Source organism: Capricornis sumatraensis, chromosome 6 (genome assembly GCF_032405125.1).
Source record: "Capricornis sumatraensis isolate serow.1 chromosome 6, serow.2, whole genome shotgun sequence".
Lineage (NCBI taxonomy): Eukaryota > Metazoa > Chordata > Mammalia > Artiodactyla > Bovidae > Capricornis > Capricornis sumatraensis.
Genome location: NC_091074.1, coordinates 101,641,874 through 101,660,602, shown reverse-complemented (window position 1 = coordinate 101,660,602; position 18,729 = coordinate 101,641,874). Strand labels below are relative to the sequence as shown.

The following is an 18,729-nucleotide window of genomic DNA, read 5'->3' as shown; positions in this document are numbered from 1 at the left end:
GTCTGTGGTTGTGGGTCTGTGTGTTTATAACCCAGTTTCTATTTTGCAATTGAAATTAAATTAGTCATGCCAGGAAAGTAGAGTCACTTATGTAGCATTTTACTAGATTGACATTCAGTAATTTGCCTACCTCATTGCACTAACATAAACATTTTGCAAAGACTAGAACCTGTTGCCATCTCACTTGTAATAACTGACACAATGAACTAGGGTAGAAATATATATATCGAAATTCATTCATCAAACATTTATTGAAGTGAAACTATATTCCATTAATTTTTCTAATCACAATAATGTCATATTTCATTATGCTTTCCTTTCAGCCCATATCTTTTTACAAAACTTTTTGTTTGTTTGTTTAAGCCACTCAGTCATGTCTGACTGTTTGTGACCGCATAGACTGTACAGTCCATGGAATTCTCTAGGGTAGAATTCTGGAGTGGTCAGCCTTTCCCTTCTCCAGGGGATCAACCCAGGGATCAAACCCAGGTTTCCCAAATTGCAGGTGGATTCTTTACCAGCTGAGCCACAAGGGAAGTCCTTCACAAAACTAGCCAGTCTCATATCCTACTTCACTATTTCACAAACATGTCCAGATCGAAAAGCCTGCCCTATATTCTCAAAAGCCTTACCTTCACACTTTTTTGGCTTCCAGGAATGAACTGTTCCTGCCTATAAAAGCTGTATATATTTTAAAATTTGATTTTTATTAACATCCTCTTCCTTGGAAACACTCTTTCTTCTATGCCCCTAGATACATTCAAAGTAGAAAAGTGAACCCATATTAATCAAAGACCAACCAAATGCCAAACTTCTAACATGTGCCATCATTATTAATCTTAACTGAAATGGGTACGTATAAATAATAACAAATTTTCTTCCTTAATCACAATTAATTTTTCCATACTCTTTTTTAAAGCAATTTTTATTGGAATATGCTTCATTTACAAAGCTGTGTTAGTCTCTGCTGTATACCAAAGTGAGTCAGTTATACATATATATATATATATATATATATAGGTATATCACACTCTTTATAAGATTCTATTCCTATATTGATCATTACAGAGTATTGAATAGAGTTCCCATGCTATACAGTAAGTTCCCATCAGTCATCCATTTTTTATATAGTAGTGTGCACATTCAATCCCAATCTCCTAATTTGTCCTTCCCCCTTCCTCCTTGATAACCATAAGTATGTGCTCAAAATCTGTGACTCAATTTCTGTTTGTCAATAGGTTACTTTAGACAATTATTTTTAGATTTAGCATATAAGAAATACCATGATATTTGTCTTTGTCTGACTTAATTTCAGTCAGTATAACAAACTCTAGGTCCACCCATGTTGCTGCAAAAGGCATTATTTCATTCTTTTTAGGACTATATTCCATTGCGTATATGCACCACATCCTCTTTATCAATTCCTCCCTCAATGGACATTTAGGTTGCATCCATGTTCTGGCTTGGAGAAGGCAATGGCAACCCACTCCAGTACCCTTGCCTGGAACATTCCATCATCCCATGGATGGAGGAGCCTGGTAGGCTGCAGTGCATGGGGTCACACAGAGTTGGACACGACTGAAGCGACTTAGCAGCAGCAGCAGCAGCAGCAGCATGTCCTGGCTATCGTAAATAGTGCTACAGTGAACACTGGAGTGCATATATGCTTTCAAATAATGCTGTCCGCCAACTCCCCCAACCCTGACCCCGACCCCGCCCCCGCCGCCAGATATATGTCCAGTATGGGATTGCTTGATTATATGATAGCTGTAGTTTTTATTTTTTTCGGACTCTCCATATTGTTTTCCATAGTAGCTATACTATTTTACATTCCCACCAGTGTAGGAGGGTTCCCTTTTCTCCACACCATCTCCAGAGTTTATTGTTTGTAGATTTTTTGATGACGACTAGTCTAAGTGGCAGAGAAAGCAATGGCACCCCACTCCAGTATTCTTGCCTGGAGAATCCCAGGGATGGGGAAGCCTGATGGGCTGCCATCTATGGGCTCACGCAGAGTTGGACACAACTGAAGCGACTTAGCAGCAGCAGCAGTCTAAGTGGTGTGATGTGATACCTCTTATAGCTCTGATTTGCATTCCTCTAATAATTAGTGATGCTGAGCATCTTTTTATGTGCTTTTTAGCCATCTATAGTTTTTTTGGAGAAATGTCTGTTTGGATCCTTCACTTTTTTTTTTTTTTTAATTGGCTTGTTTATTTATTTGCTATTGAGTTACATGAGCTGTTTGTATATTTTCGAGATCAATCCTTCATGGATCTCTTCATTTGCAAATATGCTCTCCCATTCTGAGTTTTCTTTATATTTTATTTATGGTTTCCTTTCCTTGGTGGCTCAAATGGTAAAGTGTCTGCCTGCAATGTGGGAGACCCAGGTTTGATCCCTGGGTTGGGAAGATCCCCTGGAGAAGGAAATGGCAACCCATTCCAGTACCCTTGCCTGGAAAATCCCATGGATGGAGTAGATTGCTAGACAGGAGACTGGGTTGCAAAGAGTCAGACACGACTGAGCAACTTCACTTTCCTTTCCTTGCTGTACAATATCTTTTAAGTTTAATTAAGTCTCATTTGTTTATTTTTGTTTTTATTTTCACTACTTACAGAGTTATTTCAGAAAAAGGTCTTTCTGTGATTTATGTCAGAAAGTGTTCTGCCTATATATTTTTCTCAGCATTTTACAGTATCCAATCTTATGCTTAGGTCTTTAATCCCTTTTGAGTTTAATAAGTAAGTGTGTTAGTCACTCAGTCATTTCTTACTCTTTGTGATCTCATAGACTATAGCCCACCAGGCTTCTCTGTCATGAAATTCTTTAGGCAAGAACACTGGAGTGGGTTGCCATTTCCTTCCCAGGAATGAATGGGAAATGAAATATTTCCCATTTTTATTAGCTATATAACACCAAAACAAAAGAAACACAGACAAATTCCTACAAGAACAGCACAGATTCCAACACTGATGCATACAAATGAACAGATTCCCTGATACGTTATTCACCCTATAAAAAAATGAACTAGTTCCAACTACGTTAACCACCCCCACAAGAACTAGCTCCCAAATGAACTGGTTCCAGCTGGACCAGTTGCTAAATCAGGTAAATACATTTACCCTACAAATGAGCTAATTCCCACTAGGATGGGCTTGCCCCACAAGGACTAGTTCCCAATGAACTGGTTCAGGGTAGAGACCAACAGTACCTCCCCTCTCCAAACGGGTACACAACCAAATTGGCTTGTCCCATAAAGGAAAAACCCAGATTGAGAGGAAAAAATATTCCCCACGTGCACATTGGAATGACTTATCTACCAAAATTGAGCCCTTCAGCTAGTTTATGTTTGTTTATAGTGTTAGAGAATGTTATAGTTTCATTCTTTTACATGTAGCTGTCATGCTTTTTCAGCACCACTTATTGAAGTAATGGTAACAGATGCCATGATCTTAGTTATTTGTTTGTTTGTTTTAATGTTAAATTTTAAGCCAGCTTTTCCACTCTCTTCTTTCACTCTCAACAAGAGGTCCTATCACTTCATGGCAAATATATGGAGAAAAAGTGGAAGCAGTGACAAATTTTATTTTCTTGGGCTCCAAAATCACTGCAGACAGTGACTGCAGCTGTGATATTAACAGATGCTTGCTTCTTGAAAGGAAAGCTAAGAAAAAACCTAAAGAGCAGAGACATCACTTTGCCAACAAAGGTGCATCTAGTCAAAGCTATGATTTTTGCAGTAGTTATATGCAGATGTGAGAGCTGGACAATTAAAAAAGTTGGGCACTGAAGAATTGATGTTTTCAAGTTGTCATGCTGGAGAAGACTCTTGAGAGTCCCTTGGACTACAAGGAGATCAAACTAGTCAATCCTAAAGGGAACAACCCTGAATATTCATTGGAAGGACTGTTGCTGAGGCTGAAGCTTCAGTATTTTGGCCAGCTGATATGAAAAGCCAACTTACTGTAAAGACCCTGTTGCTGGGAAGGATTGAAGGCAAAAGGAGAAGAGGGCAACAGAGGATGTGATGGTTAGATAGCATCACCAACTCAATGGACATGGATTTGAGCAAAATCCAAATGATGGTGAAGGACAGGGAAGCCTGGTGTGCTGAAGTTCATGGAGTTGCAAAGAGCTGGACATAACATAGTGACTGAACAACAACAACACATGTACAAGGGTGTTTTAAGTTGCTTGTCTCTTTCCGGCCTCAGGAGCTTCCTACAGCATTTATTATAAAGCTGATTTGGTGATGCTGAATTCTTTTAGGTATTGCTTGTCTGTAAAGCTTTTGATCTTTCTGTCAAATTTGAATGAGAGCCTTTCTAGGTAGAGTGTCCTTGGTTGTAGGTTTTCCTCTTTCATTACTTAAAATATATTGTGCTTTTCCCTTCAGGTACATTGAGAAATCAGCTGATAACTGTTGCGAGTGAAATGACACAGAGACAAGACACACACACAAGAAACAGACAAAGACACAACTCCGGCCGGAGGAAAAGAACTGTGCAAACAAGACTGCGGTTTATTTTTATAAAAAGCCCCCTTGGCAGAATTCCAGACTGTATGACTAAGCCTTCTCAGTACAGCGCATGTGCATAAATGTTATCGTACAGCAAAAGGGAGTGAAATTCCTGTTTACTGCAGAGTCTGTCCAGAGCCCTTGCTTCCTCCTTATCACAGGAAGGGAATGTTCCCTCGTTTGCAAGGGACCATTAAACTCAAGGCTGTGTCCAGACTCCTTGGCAGAACATCTTGTTTGCAAGCACGTTCCGCCCGAGCAGAGAGTCCCGTTTGCAGGCACATCTCCGCTTCCCTATTGTGGCCATATTAACTTCCTTCAGATAACCATGTAGGGATTCCTTTATATGCTATTTGTTGCTCTACCCTTGTTGCTCTAAATATTATTTTCTTTAATTTTTGTTAGTTTGATTAATATATGTCTTGGCATGTTCCTCCCTGGGTATTTCATGTATTGGATTCTCTACATTTTTGGGCATGAGTTAGTGTTTCTTATGTTATGGAAGTTTTCAACTGTAGTATCTTCAAATATTTTCTCAGTTCCTTTCTCTCTCTCTCTCTCTCTCTCTTTTTTTTTTTTTTTTGTATTTGTGAGACGCATATAATGTGAATGTTCGTGCACGTAATATTTACCCAGTGGTCTTGGAGACCATATACATTTATTTACATTCTTTCTCTCTCTCTTTTTTCTTTATTCTATTCAGTGGTAGTGGTTTCCACCACTCTGTCTTACTTACTCATTCTTCTGCTTCATTTACTCTAATATTGATTCCTTCTAATGTATGAAAAGTAGGAAATCAAGAGATACCTGGAATAATAGGAAATTTGGGCTTGGAATTCAAAACAAAGCAGGGCAAAGGCTAACAGTTTTACCAAGAGAATACAATGGTCATAACAAACATCCTCTTCCAACAACACATGTGTAGAGAAGACTCTACACATGGACCTCACCATATGGTCAATATCAACATGAGATTGATTATATTGTTGCAGCCAAGGATGGGGAAGCTCTATACAGTCAGCAAAAACAAGAAGAGGAGCTGCTTGTGGCTCAGACTTGGATTGAAGAAAGTAGGGAAAACTACTAAATCATTAAGACATGACCTAAATCAAATCAAAGGGGATGACAGAGGATGACATTGGTGGATGGCATCACCGACTCAAAGGACATGAGTTTGAGTAAGCATTGGGAGTTGGTGATGGGCAGGGAAGCTTGGCATGGTGCAGTCCATGGGGTCACAAAGAGTTGGACATGACTAAGTGACTGAACTAAACTGAACTATGATTATACAGTGGAAGTGACAAATAGATTCAAAGGACTAGACCTGATAGACTGAGAGCCTGAAGAACTATTGATGGAGGTTTGTGACATCTTACAGGAGACAGTGATTAAGACCATCCCCAAGGAAAAGAAATGGAAAAAGGCAAAATTGTTGTTTGAGGAAGCCTTACAAATAGCTGAAAAAAGAAGACAAGTGAAAGGAAAAGGAAAAAAGAAAAGATATACCATATAAATGTAGAGTTCCAAATAATAATAGGAGAGATAAGAAAGCATTCCTCAGTGATCAACAAAAAGAAATGGAGGAAAACAATAGAATGGAAAAGACTAGAGATCTCTTCAAGAAAATTAGAGATACAAAGGGAATATTTCAGGCAAAGATGGGTACAATAAAGGACAGAAATGGTATGGACCTAACAGAGGCAGAAGATATTAAGATGTGGCAAGAATACGCAGAAGAACTATACAGAAAAGATCTTCATGACCCAGATAATCACGATGGTGTGATCACTGGACTATAGCCAGATATCTTGGAATGTGAAGTAAAGTGGGCCTTAGGAAGCATTGAACAAAGCTAGGGGAGGTGATGGAATTCCAGTTGAGCTATTTCAAATCCTAAAAGATGATGCTGTGAAGTACCGCCCTCAATATATGAGCAAATTTGGAAAACTCAACAGAGGGCACAGGGCTGGAAGGGCAGTTTACATTCCAATCCCAAAGAAAGCAATGCCAAAGAAAGCTCTACTACCATACAATTGAATTCATCTCACTTGCTAGCAAAGTAATGCTCAAAATTCTCCAAGACAGGCTTCAACAGTTCATGAACTGAGAACTTCCAGATGTTCAAGCTTGATTTAGAAGTGGCAGAGGAACCAGAGAGCAAATTGTCAACATGCGTTGGATCGTCAAAAAAGCAAGTGAGTTCCAGAAAAACACCTATTTCTGCTTTAGTGGCTACACCAAAGATTTTGACTGTGTGAATCATAACAAATTGTGGAAAGTAAAGAGATGGAGCCAGAGCACCTTGCCTGCCAGAGCACCTTGCCTGCCTCCTGAGAAATCTGCATGCAGGTCAAGAAGCAACAGTTTGAACTGGACATGGAACAATGGAATGGCTCCAAACTGGGAAAGTAGTACATCAAGACTGCATATTGCCACCCTGCTTATTTAACTCATATGCAGTATACATCCTGCAAAATGCTGGGCTGGAAGAAGCTCAAGCCTGAATTAAGATTGGTGGGAGAAATATCAATAACCTCAGTTTAGTAGATGACACTTCCCTTATGGCAGAAAGCAAAGAGGACTAAAGATCCTCTTGATGAAATTGAAAGAAGAGAGGGAAAATGTTGGCTTACATCTCAACAGTCAAAAACCTAAGATCATAGCATTTGATCCCATCACTTCAAGGCAAATAAATTGGGAAACCATGGAAACAGTGACAGACTTTTTTTCTTTGTGCCCCCAAATCACTGCAGATGGTGACGACAGATATGAAATTAAAAGACAGTTGCTCCTTGGAAGAAAAGCTATTTCCAACCTAGACAGCATATTAAAAAGCAGCCACACTGCTTTGCTGACAAAGGCCCATCATGTTCAAGCTATGGTTTTTCAAGTAGTCATGTATACATGTGAGAGTTGGATGATATGGAAAGCTCAGTGCCGAAGAACTGTGATGCTGAACACTCTTGAGAGTCCCTTGGACTGCAAGGAGATCAAACCAGTCAGTCCTAAAGGAAATAAGTCCTGAATATTCATTTGAAGGACTTATGCTGAAGGTAATGCTCCAATACTTTGGCCACCTGATGCGAAGAAGTGATTTATTGTAAGAGACCCTGATGTTAGAAAAGATTGAAGGCAGGAGAAGAAGGGGATGACAGAGAAGGAGATTGTTAGATGATATCACCAACTCAATGGACATGACTTTGAACAAGCTCTTGGAGTTGGTTATGGACAGGGAAGCCTGCCATGCTGTAGTCCAAGGGGTCAAAAAATTTGGACACCACTGAGCAACTTAACTGAATGTATTTTTTCATTTCAGTTATTTTAATGTTTACTTATGTTTGTTCTTCAAATTTTCTGTGTGCTCTGCTTAGTCATTCAGTCATGTCTAATTCTTTGCCATCCCATGGACTGTATCCTGCCAGGCTCCTCTGTCTATGAGGATCCTCCATGCTGGAATACTGGAATGAGTTGCCCTTCCCTCTTTTAACTATATATATATGTGTGTGTGTGTGTGTGTGTATGTATGTATGTATGTATGTATGTATGTATATATATATATATATATATATATATATATATATAGAGAGAGAGAGAGAGAGAGAGAGGAGCCTGGTAGGCTACAGTCTATGGGGTCGCAAAGAGTCAGACACGACTGAGCGACTTCACTTTCACTTTTCACTTTCACTTCATATATAGAGAAGGCAATAACATTGATTTTTTATTTATATGAGAGGAGAAACCATGAGTAATTTAAACCTATATCTGAAAGTGACAGAATATTTTGACATATGTTGAACAAAATAAATGCTTATTGAATCAAGTTAAATTGAACTTAGGTTTGATCCTTCAGTCAGGAAGATCCTCTGGAGAAGGGAAGGGCAACCCACTCCATTATTCCTGCCTGGAGAATTCCATAGACAGAGGAGCCTGTCTTTCCTGGTGGCTCAGATGGTAAAGCGTCTGTCTACAATGCGGGAGACCCGGGTTTAAGCCCTGGGTTGGGAAGATCCCCAGGAGAAGGAAATGGCAATCCACTCCAGTACTATTGCCTGGAAAATCCTATGGACAGAGGAGCCTGGTAGGCTACAGTCTATGGGGTCACAAAGAGTCAGACACGACTGAGAGACTTCATTTTCACTTTTCAGAATTTCATTAAAGAACTAAGACTCAACTTAAGTGCTTACATAGTTTAATGGGAAATGCCATAATGTCTGGAAATATTTCTTGGGGTACAAAGTCTGATTTTAGTTTAAAAGCACTACTGTAATGACTGATAGACTCATTTTGATCAACCTGGAAAGTTTTGCAATCAAAATCAGAGCATGGCAATAGGAACATATATAACAATAATTAGTTTAAATGTCAATAGATTAAATGCTCCAAGCAAAAGACAAAGACTGGCTGAATGGATAAAAAAATAAGACCCACATATATTCTGTCTATAAGAAACCCACTTCAGACCTCAAGACGCATATACAATGAAAGTGAGAGAATGGAAAAATATATTCCATGCAAATGGGAAGCAAAAGAAAGCTGAAGTAGCAATCTTCATACCAGAAAAATATACCTTAAAATAAAGATTACAAGAGATAAGGAAGGACACTACATAATGATCAAGGGATCAATCCAAGAGGAAGACATAACAACTGTGAATATCTATGCACCCAACATAGGAGCACCTCAATACATAAGACAAACAGAGACACAAAAGGAGAAATTGACAGTAACACAATAGTAGAAGGAGATTTTAACACCCCACTCACACCAATGGACAGATCAAAAACAAAATTAATAAGGAAACACAAGTCTTGAATGATGCATTAGATGAGATAGATCCCATTGATATCTTTAGGACATTCCATCCAAATGCAGAGGAATACACTTTTTTCTCAGGTGATCATGGAAATTCTCCAGGATAGACCACACCTTTGGTCACAAATCAAACCTTAATTTAAGAAAATTGAAATTGTATCAAGCATCTTCTCTGACTACAATGCTATGAGACTAGATATCAATTACAAGGAGAAAAAAAAAAAAAAACTGTAAGAAACACAAACACATGGAGATTAAACAACACGGTTCCAAATGACAAATAGGTTACTGAAGAAATCAAAAGTGAAATAAAAAAAAAATCTGGAAATAAATGACAATGAAAACACAACAACTCAGAACTTATGGGATGCAGTGAAAGCAGTTGTAAGAGGGAAATTTATAGCAATACAGTCCTACCTCAAGAAACAAGAAAAAACATCGAATAGACAGCATAACTTTACATCTAAAGCAACTGGAAAAAAAGAAGAAGAAGAAAAAAAAAAATAGTAGCGGGAAAAAAATCTTAAAGATCCAAGCAGAAATAATTGAAAAAAAGAATGAAAGAAATAATAGGAAAGACTAATAAAACTAAAAGCTGTGTCTTTGACAAGATAAACAAAATTGACAAACCCTTAGCCAGACTCATCAAGGAAAAAAAAAAAACAGAAGAATCAAATCAACAAAGTTAGAAATGAAAAAGGAGAGGTTACAATGGACAATGCAGAAATACAAAGGATTATAACAGACTATTATGAAGAACTCTATAGCAATAAAATGGATAACCTGGAAGAAATGGATAGATTCTTGGAAAAGTTCAATCTTCCAAGACTGAACCAGGAAGAAATAAAAATTATGAAGAATTCAATTACAAGCACTGAAATTGAAGCTGTGATCAAAAATCTCCCCAAAAGCAAAAGCCCAGGAGCAGATGGATTCACAGGAGAATTCCATCAAACATTTAGAGAAGAGCTAATGCCTAGCCTTCTAAAACTCTTTCAAAAAATTGCAGAGGTGGATGACCCACAGAGATGTTATGGGGAGGGAGGTGGGAGGGGGGTTCATGTTTGGGAACGCATGTAAGAATTAAAGATTTTAAAATTAAAAAAAATAAAAAACTAAAAAAAAAAAATTAGTTTGTTGGAAAAAAAAAAAAAAGAAAAAAATTGCAGAGGAAGGAACACTTTTTCTACAAGGCCACCATCACTGAGATACCAAAAGCAGACAAAGACAACACAAAAACAGAAAACTACAGGCCAATATCACTGTTGAACGTAGATGCAAAAATCCTCAACAAAGTTTTAGCAAACAAAATTCGGCAACACATCAAATATCTTATACACCGTGATCAAGTTGGGTTTATTCGAGGGATGCAAAGAGTCTTCAATGTACACAAATAAATTTATGTGATACACCAAATCAACAGATTGAAAGATTATAACAATATGATCATCTTAATAGATGCAGAAAAAGACTTTGACAAAATTCATCATTTAAAAGTCTTCAAAAAGTCTTCAAAAAATGGACATAGAAGTAACCTACTTCAACATAGTAAAGGCTATATATGATAAGCTTACAGCAAACATTATTTTCAATGGTGAAAAACTGAAAACATTCCCCCTAAAATCAGGAAAAAGACAAGGGTGTCCACTTTCACCACTGTTATTCAACATAGTTCTGAAAGTCCTAGCTACAGCCATCAGAGAAGAAAAAGAAAAGGAATCCAGATTGGAAAAGAAGTAGAGCTCTCACTGTTTGCAGATGACATGATACTCTACATAGAAAACCCTAAGAATAGTATCAGAAAATTACTAAAGCTAATCAGTGAATTCAGCAAAGTTGAAGGATACAAAACCAATATGCAGAAATCACTTACATTTCTATATACTAACAATAAAAAATCAGGAAAAGCAATTAAGGAATCAATCCCATTCACCATTGCAACAAAAAGAATTAAATATCTAGGAATAAACTCACCTAAGGAGAGGAAAGCACTGTACACAGAAAAGTATAAGATACTAATGAAATAAATCAAAGATGATATAAACAGATGGAGAGGTATTCCATGCTTCTGGGTAGGAAGAATCAATATTGTGAAAATGACTATACTAACAAATGCAATCTACAGATTTAATGCAATCCTTATCTAATTACCAATGGCATTTTTCACAGAACTAGAACAAAATTTTTCACAATTTGTATGTAAACACAAAAGACCCTGAATAGCCAAAGCAGTCTTGAGAAAGAAGAATGGAGCTGGAGGAATCAAACCTCCTGACTTCAGGTTATACTACAAAGCTACAGATATTAAGACAGTAAGGTACTGGCACAAAAACAGAAATATAGACCAATGGAACAAGACAGAAAGCGCAGAAATAAACCCATGCACCTATGGGTACCTTATTTTTGACAAAGGAGGCAGGAATATACAACGGGGCAAAGACAGTCTCTTCTATAAATGGTGCTTAGGAAATTGGATAGCTGCATGTAAAAGAATGAAATTAGAACACTTCCTGACACCATTCAGAAAGATAAGCTCGAAGTGGATTAAAGACCTAAATGTAAGACCAGAAAATATAAAACTCTTAGAAGAAAACATAGGCAGAATATTTGATGACATAAATCAAACTAAGATCCTTTATGACCTACCTCCTAGAATAATGCAAATAGAAACAAATATAAATAAGCGGGACCTGATTAAACTTATAAACTTTTGCACAGCAAAGAAACCTACAAGCAAGGTGAAAAGACAACCCTCAGAATGGGAGAAAATAATAACAAATGAAACAAAGGATTAATTTCCAAGATATACAAGCGGCTCATACAACTCAATACCAGAAAAAGAAACAACCTAATCAAAAAGTGGGGAAAAGACCTAAACAGACATTTCTCTAAAGAAGACATACAGATAGCTAACAAACAGATGAAAAGATGTTCAACATTGCTCATTATTAGAGAAATGCAAATCGAAACTACAATGAGACACCACCTCATACTGGTCAGAATGGCCATCATCAAAAACCCTACAAACAATAAATGCTGGAAAGGAGGTGGAGAAAAGGGAACAGTCTTGCACTGTTGGTGGGAATGTAAATTGATGTGGCCACTATGGAAAATGGTATGGAGATTCCTTTAAAAACTAGAAATAAAACCATAATATGACCCAGTAATCCCACTCCTAGGCATATACTCTGAAGAAACCAAAATTGAAAAAGACACATGTATACCACTGTTCACTGCAGCACTATTTACAATAGCTAGAACATGGAAGCATCCTAGATGTCCATTGATATGGATGGATAAAGAAGTGGTGTCATACATACATAATGAAATATTACTCAGCCATAAAAGGAGCACATTTGAGTCAGCTCTAATGAGGTGGATGAACCTAGAACCTATTATACACAGTGAAGTGAGTCAGAAAGAGAAAAATAAATACCACAATCTAGAACGTGTTTGGAAAAGGCAATAGCACCTCACTCCAGTACTATTGCCTGGAAAACTCCCATGGATGGAGGAGCCTGGTAGGCTGCAGTCCATGCTAAGGGTCGGACACGACTGACTGACTTCACTTTCACTTTTCACTTGCATGCATTGGAGAAGGAAATGGCAACCCACTCCAGTGTTCTTGCCTGGAGAATCCCAGGGACAGGGGAGCCTGGTGGGCTGCCGTCTAATGGGTCGCACAGAGTCGGACACTACTGAAGTGACTTAGCAGCAGTAGTAGCAGCAGAAAATCTTTACAAAATCTAGAAAAATGGTACTGAAGAATTTATTTACAGAGCAACAATGGAGAAACAGACATAGAGGATAAACTTATGGACCTGGGGAGAGGGGAATAGAGGGTGAGATGTATGGAAAGAGTTACATGGAGACTCCAGGGAAGAATACTGGAGTGGGTTGCCATTTCCTTCTCCAGGGTGATCTTCCCGACCCAGGGATCAAACCCAGGTCTCCTGCATTAACCTCTGAGTCACCAGGGAAGCCCTTAAGGCAAATGGGATTCCTTCAAATCCATTGATGCATTAGCTGTTTAAGAAGGAGCTGGATTTTTTAACATTTCCACGAGTTATTTTTGTAGGATACTTCTTTCATTTGAATCATTGATTTTTAGTGCCTGAAGTATATCAGTTCAATCGAGTTTAAAGCAATTGATTACTCCTGTCAGCCTTCTAATATGTGTTAGTGTATTGCATGCCATAAGGAGAAGAATCTTACATTGGTTGGGAAAGGACTTATATGCAAGGTGGCTTTCTAATCCCTGATAGTAATTGATGAATCAAGTGTTTCATATGGTATTGACCGATCTGTTATTCTCTGTTCTGATGCTATAGACTAAAAGTAGCATTCAGTAGATAGATGCCATAGGCCTCAAAGATCAATAAGTACTGTTGAATTAGTAAACTCATATCTATCCCTCAAAAGCCACAGATAAGCATATGCATAATTGAGTGTTGATTGGTGATATATTCATTTTCCAGGCAAGATGATATCTTACTATAAAGACTTCATAGAGAAAAATGTATAATTAAATGATCAGTTTCTGTGTCCTCAATTAGGGGTATATAAGCTTTTTCTGTAAAGGGACAAATAATAAATACTTTAGGCTCTGTGTGCCATAAAGTATTTGCTACAACTATGTAACTCTGCCATTCTAGCATGAAAGTAATGAAACCAATACATAAACAAATGATGTGGTTGTGTTTGAACAAAACTTTACTCACAGAAACAAACAGAGTGCAGGACATGACATACAGGCCATGTATGGACTTTGGGCCTTAATTTACTGACTCCTGTTCTAGACTCTGCATGTGATTTATCTCATTTAATTCTTACATTTATATGGGGTATACCTTATTATTCTTATGACTATTATTACTATTATAATTTTTGTTTTAAAAAGTGTAAGTTGAGGCACATAATGCTTAAATATATTGTCATTCAAATTAAAAGTTGTGCTATGATTTGAAACTATATTTTCTTGACCCATTTACTCTCTTACTTGTTCTTTTCTGTGTTATTATTTCAGTTAAATGTTTGTAATAGTTAAGACTAATATCAGCTCTGAATAATCAAAATATAAAATATTAATAACAGTGAGGTGAATTCACTCAGTCATGTCTGACTCTTTGCGACCCCATGGACTGTAGCCTACCAGGTTCCTCCATCCATGAGATATTCCAAGCAAGAACTCTGGAGTGGACTGCCATATCCTTCTCTAGGAGATTTTCCTGACTCAGGGATTGAACCTGGGTTTCCCACATTGTAGGCAGATGCTCTACTGTGTGAGCCACCAGGGAATTCATTAACAGCTTTATCAAGATAAAAGTTGATATGTAATTTAAAATCAGATGACTGACCCAGGGTTGATATGAAAGCCACTTACGTCTAGAAATCCAGTTCTTTGAATCTTTTTTTTTTCTTCTGTTATTTTCTTTATAAACTTTACAACTTATGATTCAAGATGCCTGCAGTAGGCTCACTTAACATATCCACACTCCAAATAGCAAGTAAGAAAAAAAAAAAAGTGATAAGCAATGTCATTTGTCTTAAGGAAACTGCTGTACTTGTATATATAGTGCTTCTACTTTTTCCACATGATCACATTCAAGAAAGCTTCGAAACAGTCTTTAGTCTAGGCAACTACATATTCCCATAGAATCACAGATTCTACTATTCTGGAAGAAGGAAGAATTGGAATAGGGCAATTGACAGGCTCCTATAAGAGTTATATTTTTCTCTGCTTAATGGAAAGCAAGTAGAAATGTGGGATGTCAGCTGAAATTTACCAGGTTAATATAAGGAAACATAGCATATAAGTTTTAAATAGTCACTACCATCTAGTCTTCATTATAGTCCAATGAAGAATTCTTGGCATTAAATAACTCTCCCAGATCCTCAGAAATAGTGAATAGCAGTTTCAATAAGTGAATTCAACTAAGTATAATCTCCAAGGCCATACTTTTTCAATAAAATAGTTTTTGAAGACTTTAGGGAATTTCAAGTCAACTTCAGAATATGTCAAAAGCTAAAGTCAATAGAAAAAAAATACTTGTACTACTAAAATATCTCTTAAATCTTTTAAAGGCAAAGAGCCAGTGAAACTAAAAATAGAATATCAACAACAATGATTCTCAACGAAGGCATGAAACAAAGGATCACTTGATGGTATTTGAGTTTAGATGAAAGAGAGAGAATTTTTTAATACTCATTTTTATTAGAGATAAGATATCATTGTAAAAAACCCAATAAAAATAAAGGTGAGAAAAATTGTCCCGGAAGAGTATACAAAAAAAATCACCTTAAGAATCTTCATGAAACTGTACATTTTAATGAATGCCTACTCTGGCTCAGTAGGCCTAGAATGGAACCTGTTACTCTAGATTTCTATCTTTTCCTATGCTTTCATGTGATAGAAGGGAACTCAGGAGCTCTTGTGTGGTCTCTTTTATAAGAATGTTAATCCTACCCAAGAAGGTTATGACTTAAATATGACAAATTCATATTTAATTTGAGTTAAATGACTTAACTTATGACTTAAATACCTCACAAAGTCCTCACCTGTTAATACCATCACATTGAGCATTAAGTTTCAATGTATGAATTTGAGAGTACACAAATCTGAGTCCACAGCAGCCCCAAGAAAAGTCAAAACAACCTAGAAAATGAAAAGCATATTGGAGGTCTCACAAATCCTGACTTCAAAGCTTAGTACAAAGTTATAGTATGTGACAGCAGCCTAAAGACAGATATACAAACCAGTGGAGTAGAATAGAAAACTGAATATCCACATGCATTTATTTTAAAGCTGGTCTGGTGGTGTTGAATTATCTTAGCTGTTGCTTGCCTGTAAAGCTTTTGATTTCTCCATCAAATCTAAATGTGTGTGTGTATGTGTATAATTACTTTAATTATACTGTATTTGATTTTTATTTATCACAGATAATATATACAGACATGTCTCAGAGATATTGCAAGTTCAGTTCTAGGCCACAGCAATGAAGAATATATTGCAATGAAATAAGTCAAACAAATATTTTGGTTTCTCATTGCCTATAAAAGTTACTTTTGCACTATAAAGTATAGTCTATTATCTATGCAATAATACTGTCTAAAAAACAATGTTCATACCTTAATTGAAAAAATACTTCATTGCTAAAAATTGCTAACCATCATCTGAGTCTTCAGTGAGTTGCAATCTTTTTGTGATAGTAACCTCAAAGATCACAGATCACCATAACAAATTTGATAATAATGAAAACATTTGAAATATTGAGAGAATTACCAAACTGTGGCACAAATACATAAAATAAACAAATCCTGTTTGAAGAATGGTGCCACTAGTCTTACTCCATGCAGGGTTGCCACAAACCTTCAATTTGTAGAAAAAAAAAAAATCAGTGTCAAGGAAGTACAGTAAAGCAAAGTGCTATAAAATGAGATATGCTTGTATAATGGAATATTATTCAGCCTTAAAAGTGAAAGACATATGTGCACTGTGGATGAACTTTGAGGACATAATGCTTTGTGAAATAAGCCTGTCAGAAAAGAGCCAATATTGTGATTCCACTTAGTACTAAAATTCATCAAGATAGGAAAAGGAATGGTGGCTGCCAGAGAATAGGAGAGGGTAGAATGAGGAGTTATTGTTTAATGGATACATAGTTTCAGTTTTGCAAAATGAAAGCAGTTCTGGAATTAGACAGTGGTAATGATTGTACTAGGGGAAGACAGGTGGAATTTAGGTAGCATCACTACATACAAAGCTAGTGGAGGTGATGGAATTACAGCTGAGCTATTTCAAATCCTGAAAGATGATGCTGTGAAAGTGCTGCGCTCAATATGCCAGCAAGTTTGGAAAACTCAGCAGTGGCCACAGGACTGGGAAAGGTCAGTTTTCATTCCAATCCCAAAGGAAGGCAATGCCAAAGAATGCTCAAATTACTGCACAATTGCACTCATCTCACACATTAGTAAAGGAATGCTCAAAATTCTCCAAGCCAGGCTTCAGCAATATGTGAGCCATGAACTTCCAGATGTTCAAGCTGGTTTAAGAACAGGCAGAGGAACCAGAGATCAAATTACCAACATCTGCTGGATCATGGAAAAAGCAAGAGAGTTCCAGAAAAACATATATTTCTGCTTTATTGACCATGCCAATGCCTTTGACTGAGTGGATCATAATAAACTGGAAAATTCTGAAAGAGATGGGAATACCAGACCACCTTGCCTCTTTAGAAACCTGTATACAGGTCAGGAAGCAACAATTACAACTAGACATAGAACAACAGACTGGTTCTAAATAGGACTAGGATTACATCAAGGCTGTATATTTTCACCCTGATAATTTAACTTATATGTAAAGTACATCATGAGAAACACTGGGCTGGAGGAAGGACAAGCTGGAATCAATATTCCTGGGAGAAATATCAATAACCTCAGATATGCAGATGACACAACCCTTATGGCAGAAAGTGAAGAGAACTAAAGAGCCTCTTGATGAAAGTGAAAGAGGAGAGTGAAAAAGTTGGCTTAAAGCTCAACATTCAGAAAACTAAGATCATGGCATCCAGTCCCATCACTTCATGGCAAACGGGGAAACAGTGGAGACAGTGGCTGACTTTATTTTTCTGCTCTCCAAAATCAGTGTGGATGGTAATTGCAGCCATGAAATTAACAGACACTTGCTCCTTGAAAGAAAATTTATGACCAAGCTAGAGAGCATATTAAAAAACAGAGACATTACTTTGCCAACAAAAGTCCGTCTAGTCAAGGCTATGGTTTTTCCAGCGGTCTTGTATGGATGTGAGAGTTGGACTGTGAAGAAGGCTGAGCACCGAAGAATTGATGTTTTTTAACTGTGCTGTTGGAGAAGTCTCTTGAGAGTCCCTTGGACTGCAAAGAGATCCAACCAGTCACCCTAAAGGAGATCAGTCCTTGGTGTTCATTGGAGGGTCTGACGTTGAAGGTGAAACTCCAATATTTTGGCCATCTCATGTGAAGAGCTGACTCATTTGAAAAGATGGTGATGCTGGGAAAGATTGAGGGCAAGAGGAGAAGGGGACGACAGAGGATGAGATGGTTGGATGGCATCACTGACACAATAGGCGTGGGTTTGGGTGAACTCCAGCAGTTGGTGATGGACAGGGAAGCTTGGTGTGTTGCGATTCATGGGGTTACCAAGAGTCAGACAGGACTGAGCAACTGAACTAAACTGAACTGATGGTTGTACAACATCATAATGTACCTAAAATTCTGAATACTTAAAGCTATTTAATTGAATAGTTAGAATGGTTAAAATGATAAATTTCATGTTAGATGTATTTTCCTACATTTTTAAAAAAGTTTCTAGACCTCTGATCTATAGTGGCAAGGCCTTAGGTATATATGGACTGCCT

The 18,729-nt window shown here is 37.3% G+C and overlaps 1 protein-coding gene across 1 annotated transcript in view; it reads right to left on the bottom strand.

Annotated features, from left to right (window-relative positions):
* The window catches only part of CYLC2 (cylicin 2), a 38,547-nt gene extending 33,741 nt beyond the window's left edge, over window positions 1-4,806 (bottom strand). Inside the window, exon 1 of the mRNA XM_068973645.1 lies at window positions 4,682-4,806. Within this exon, the coding sequence (XP_068829746.1) occupies window positions 4,682-4,806 (125 nt within the window). The remainder of the gene's footprint in view (window positions 1-4,681) is intronic.
* Window positions 4,807-18,729: the final 13,923 nt, after the last annotated feature.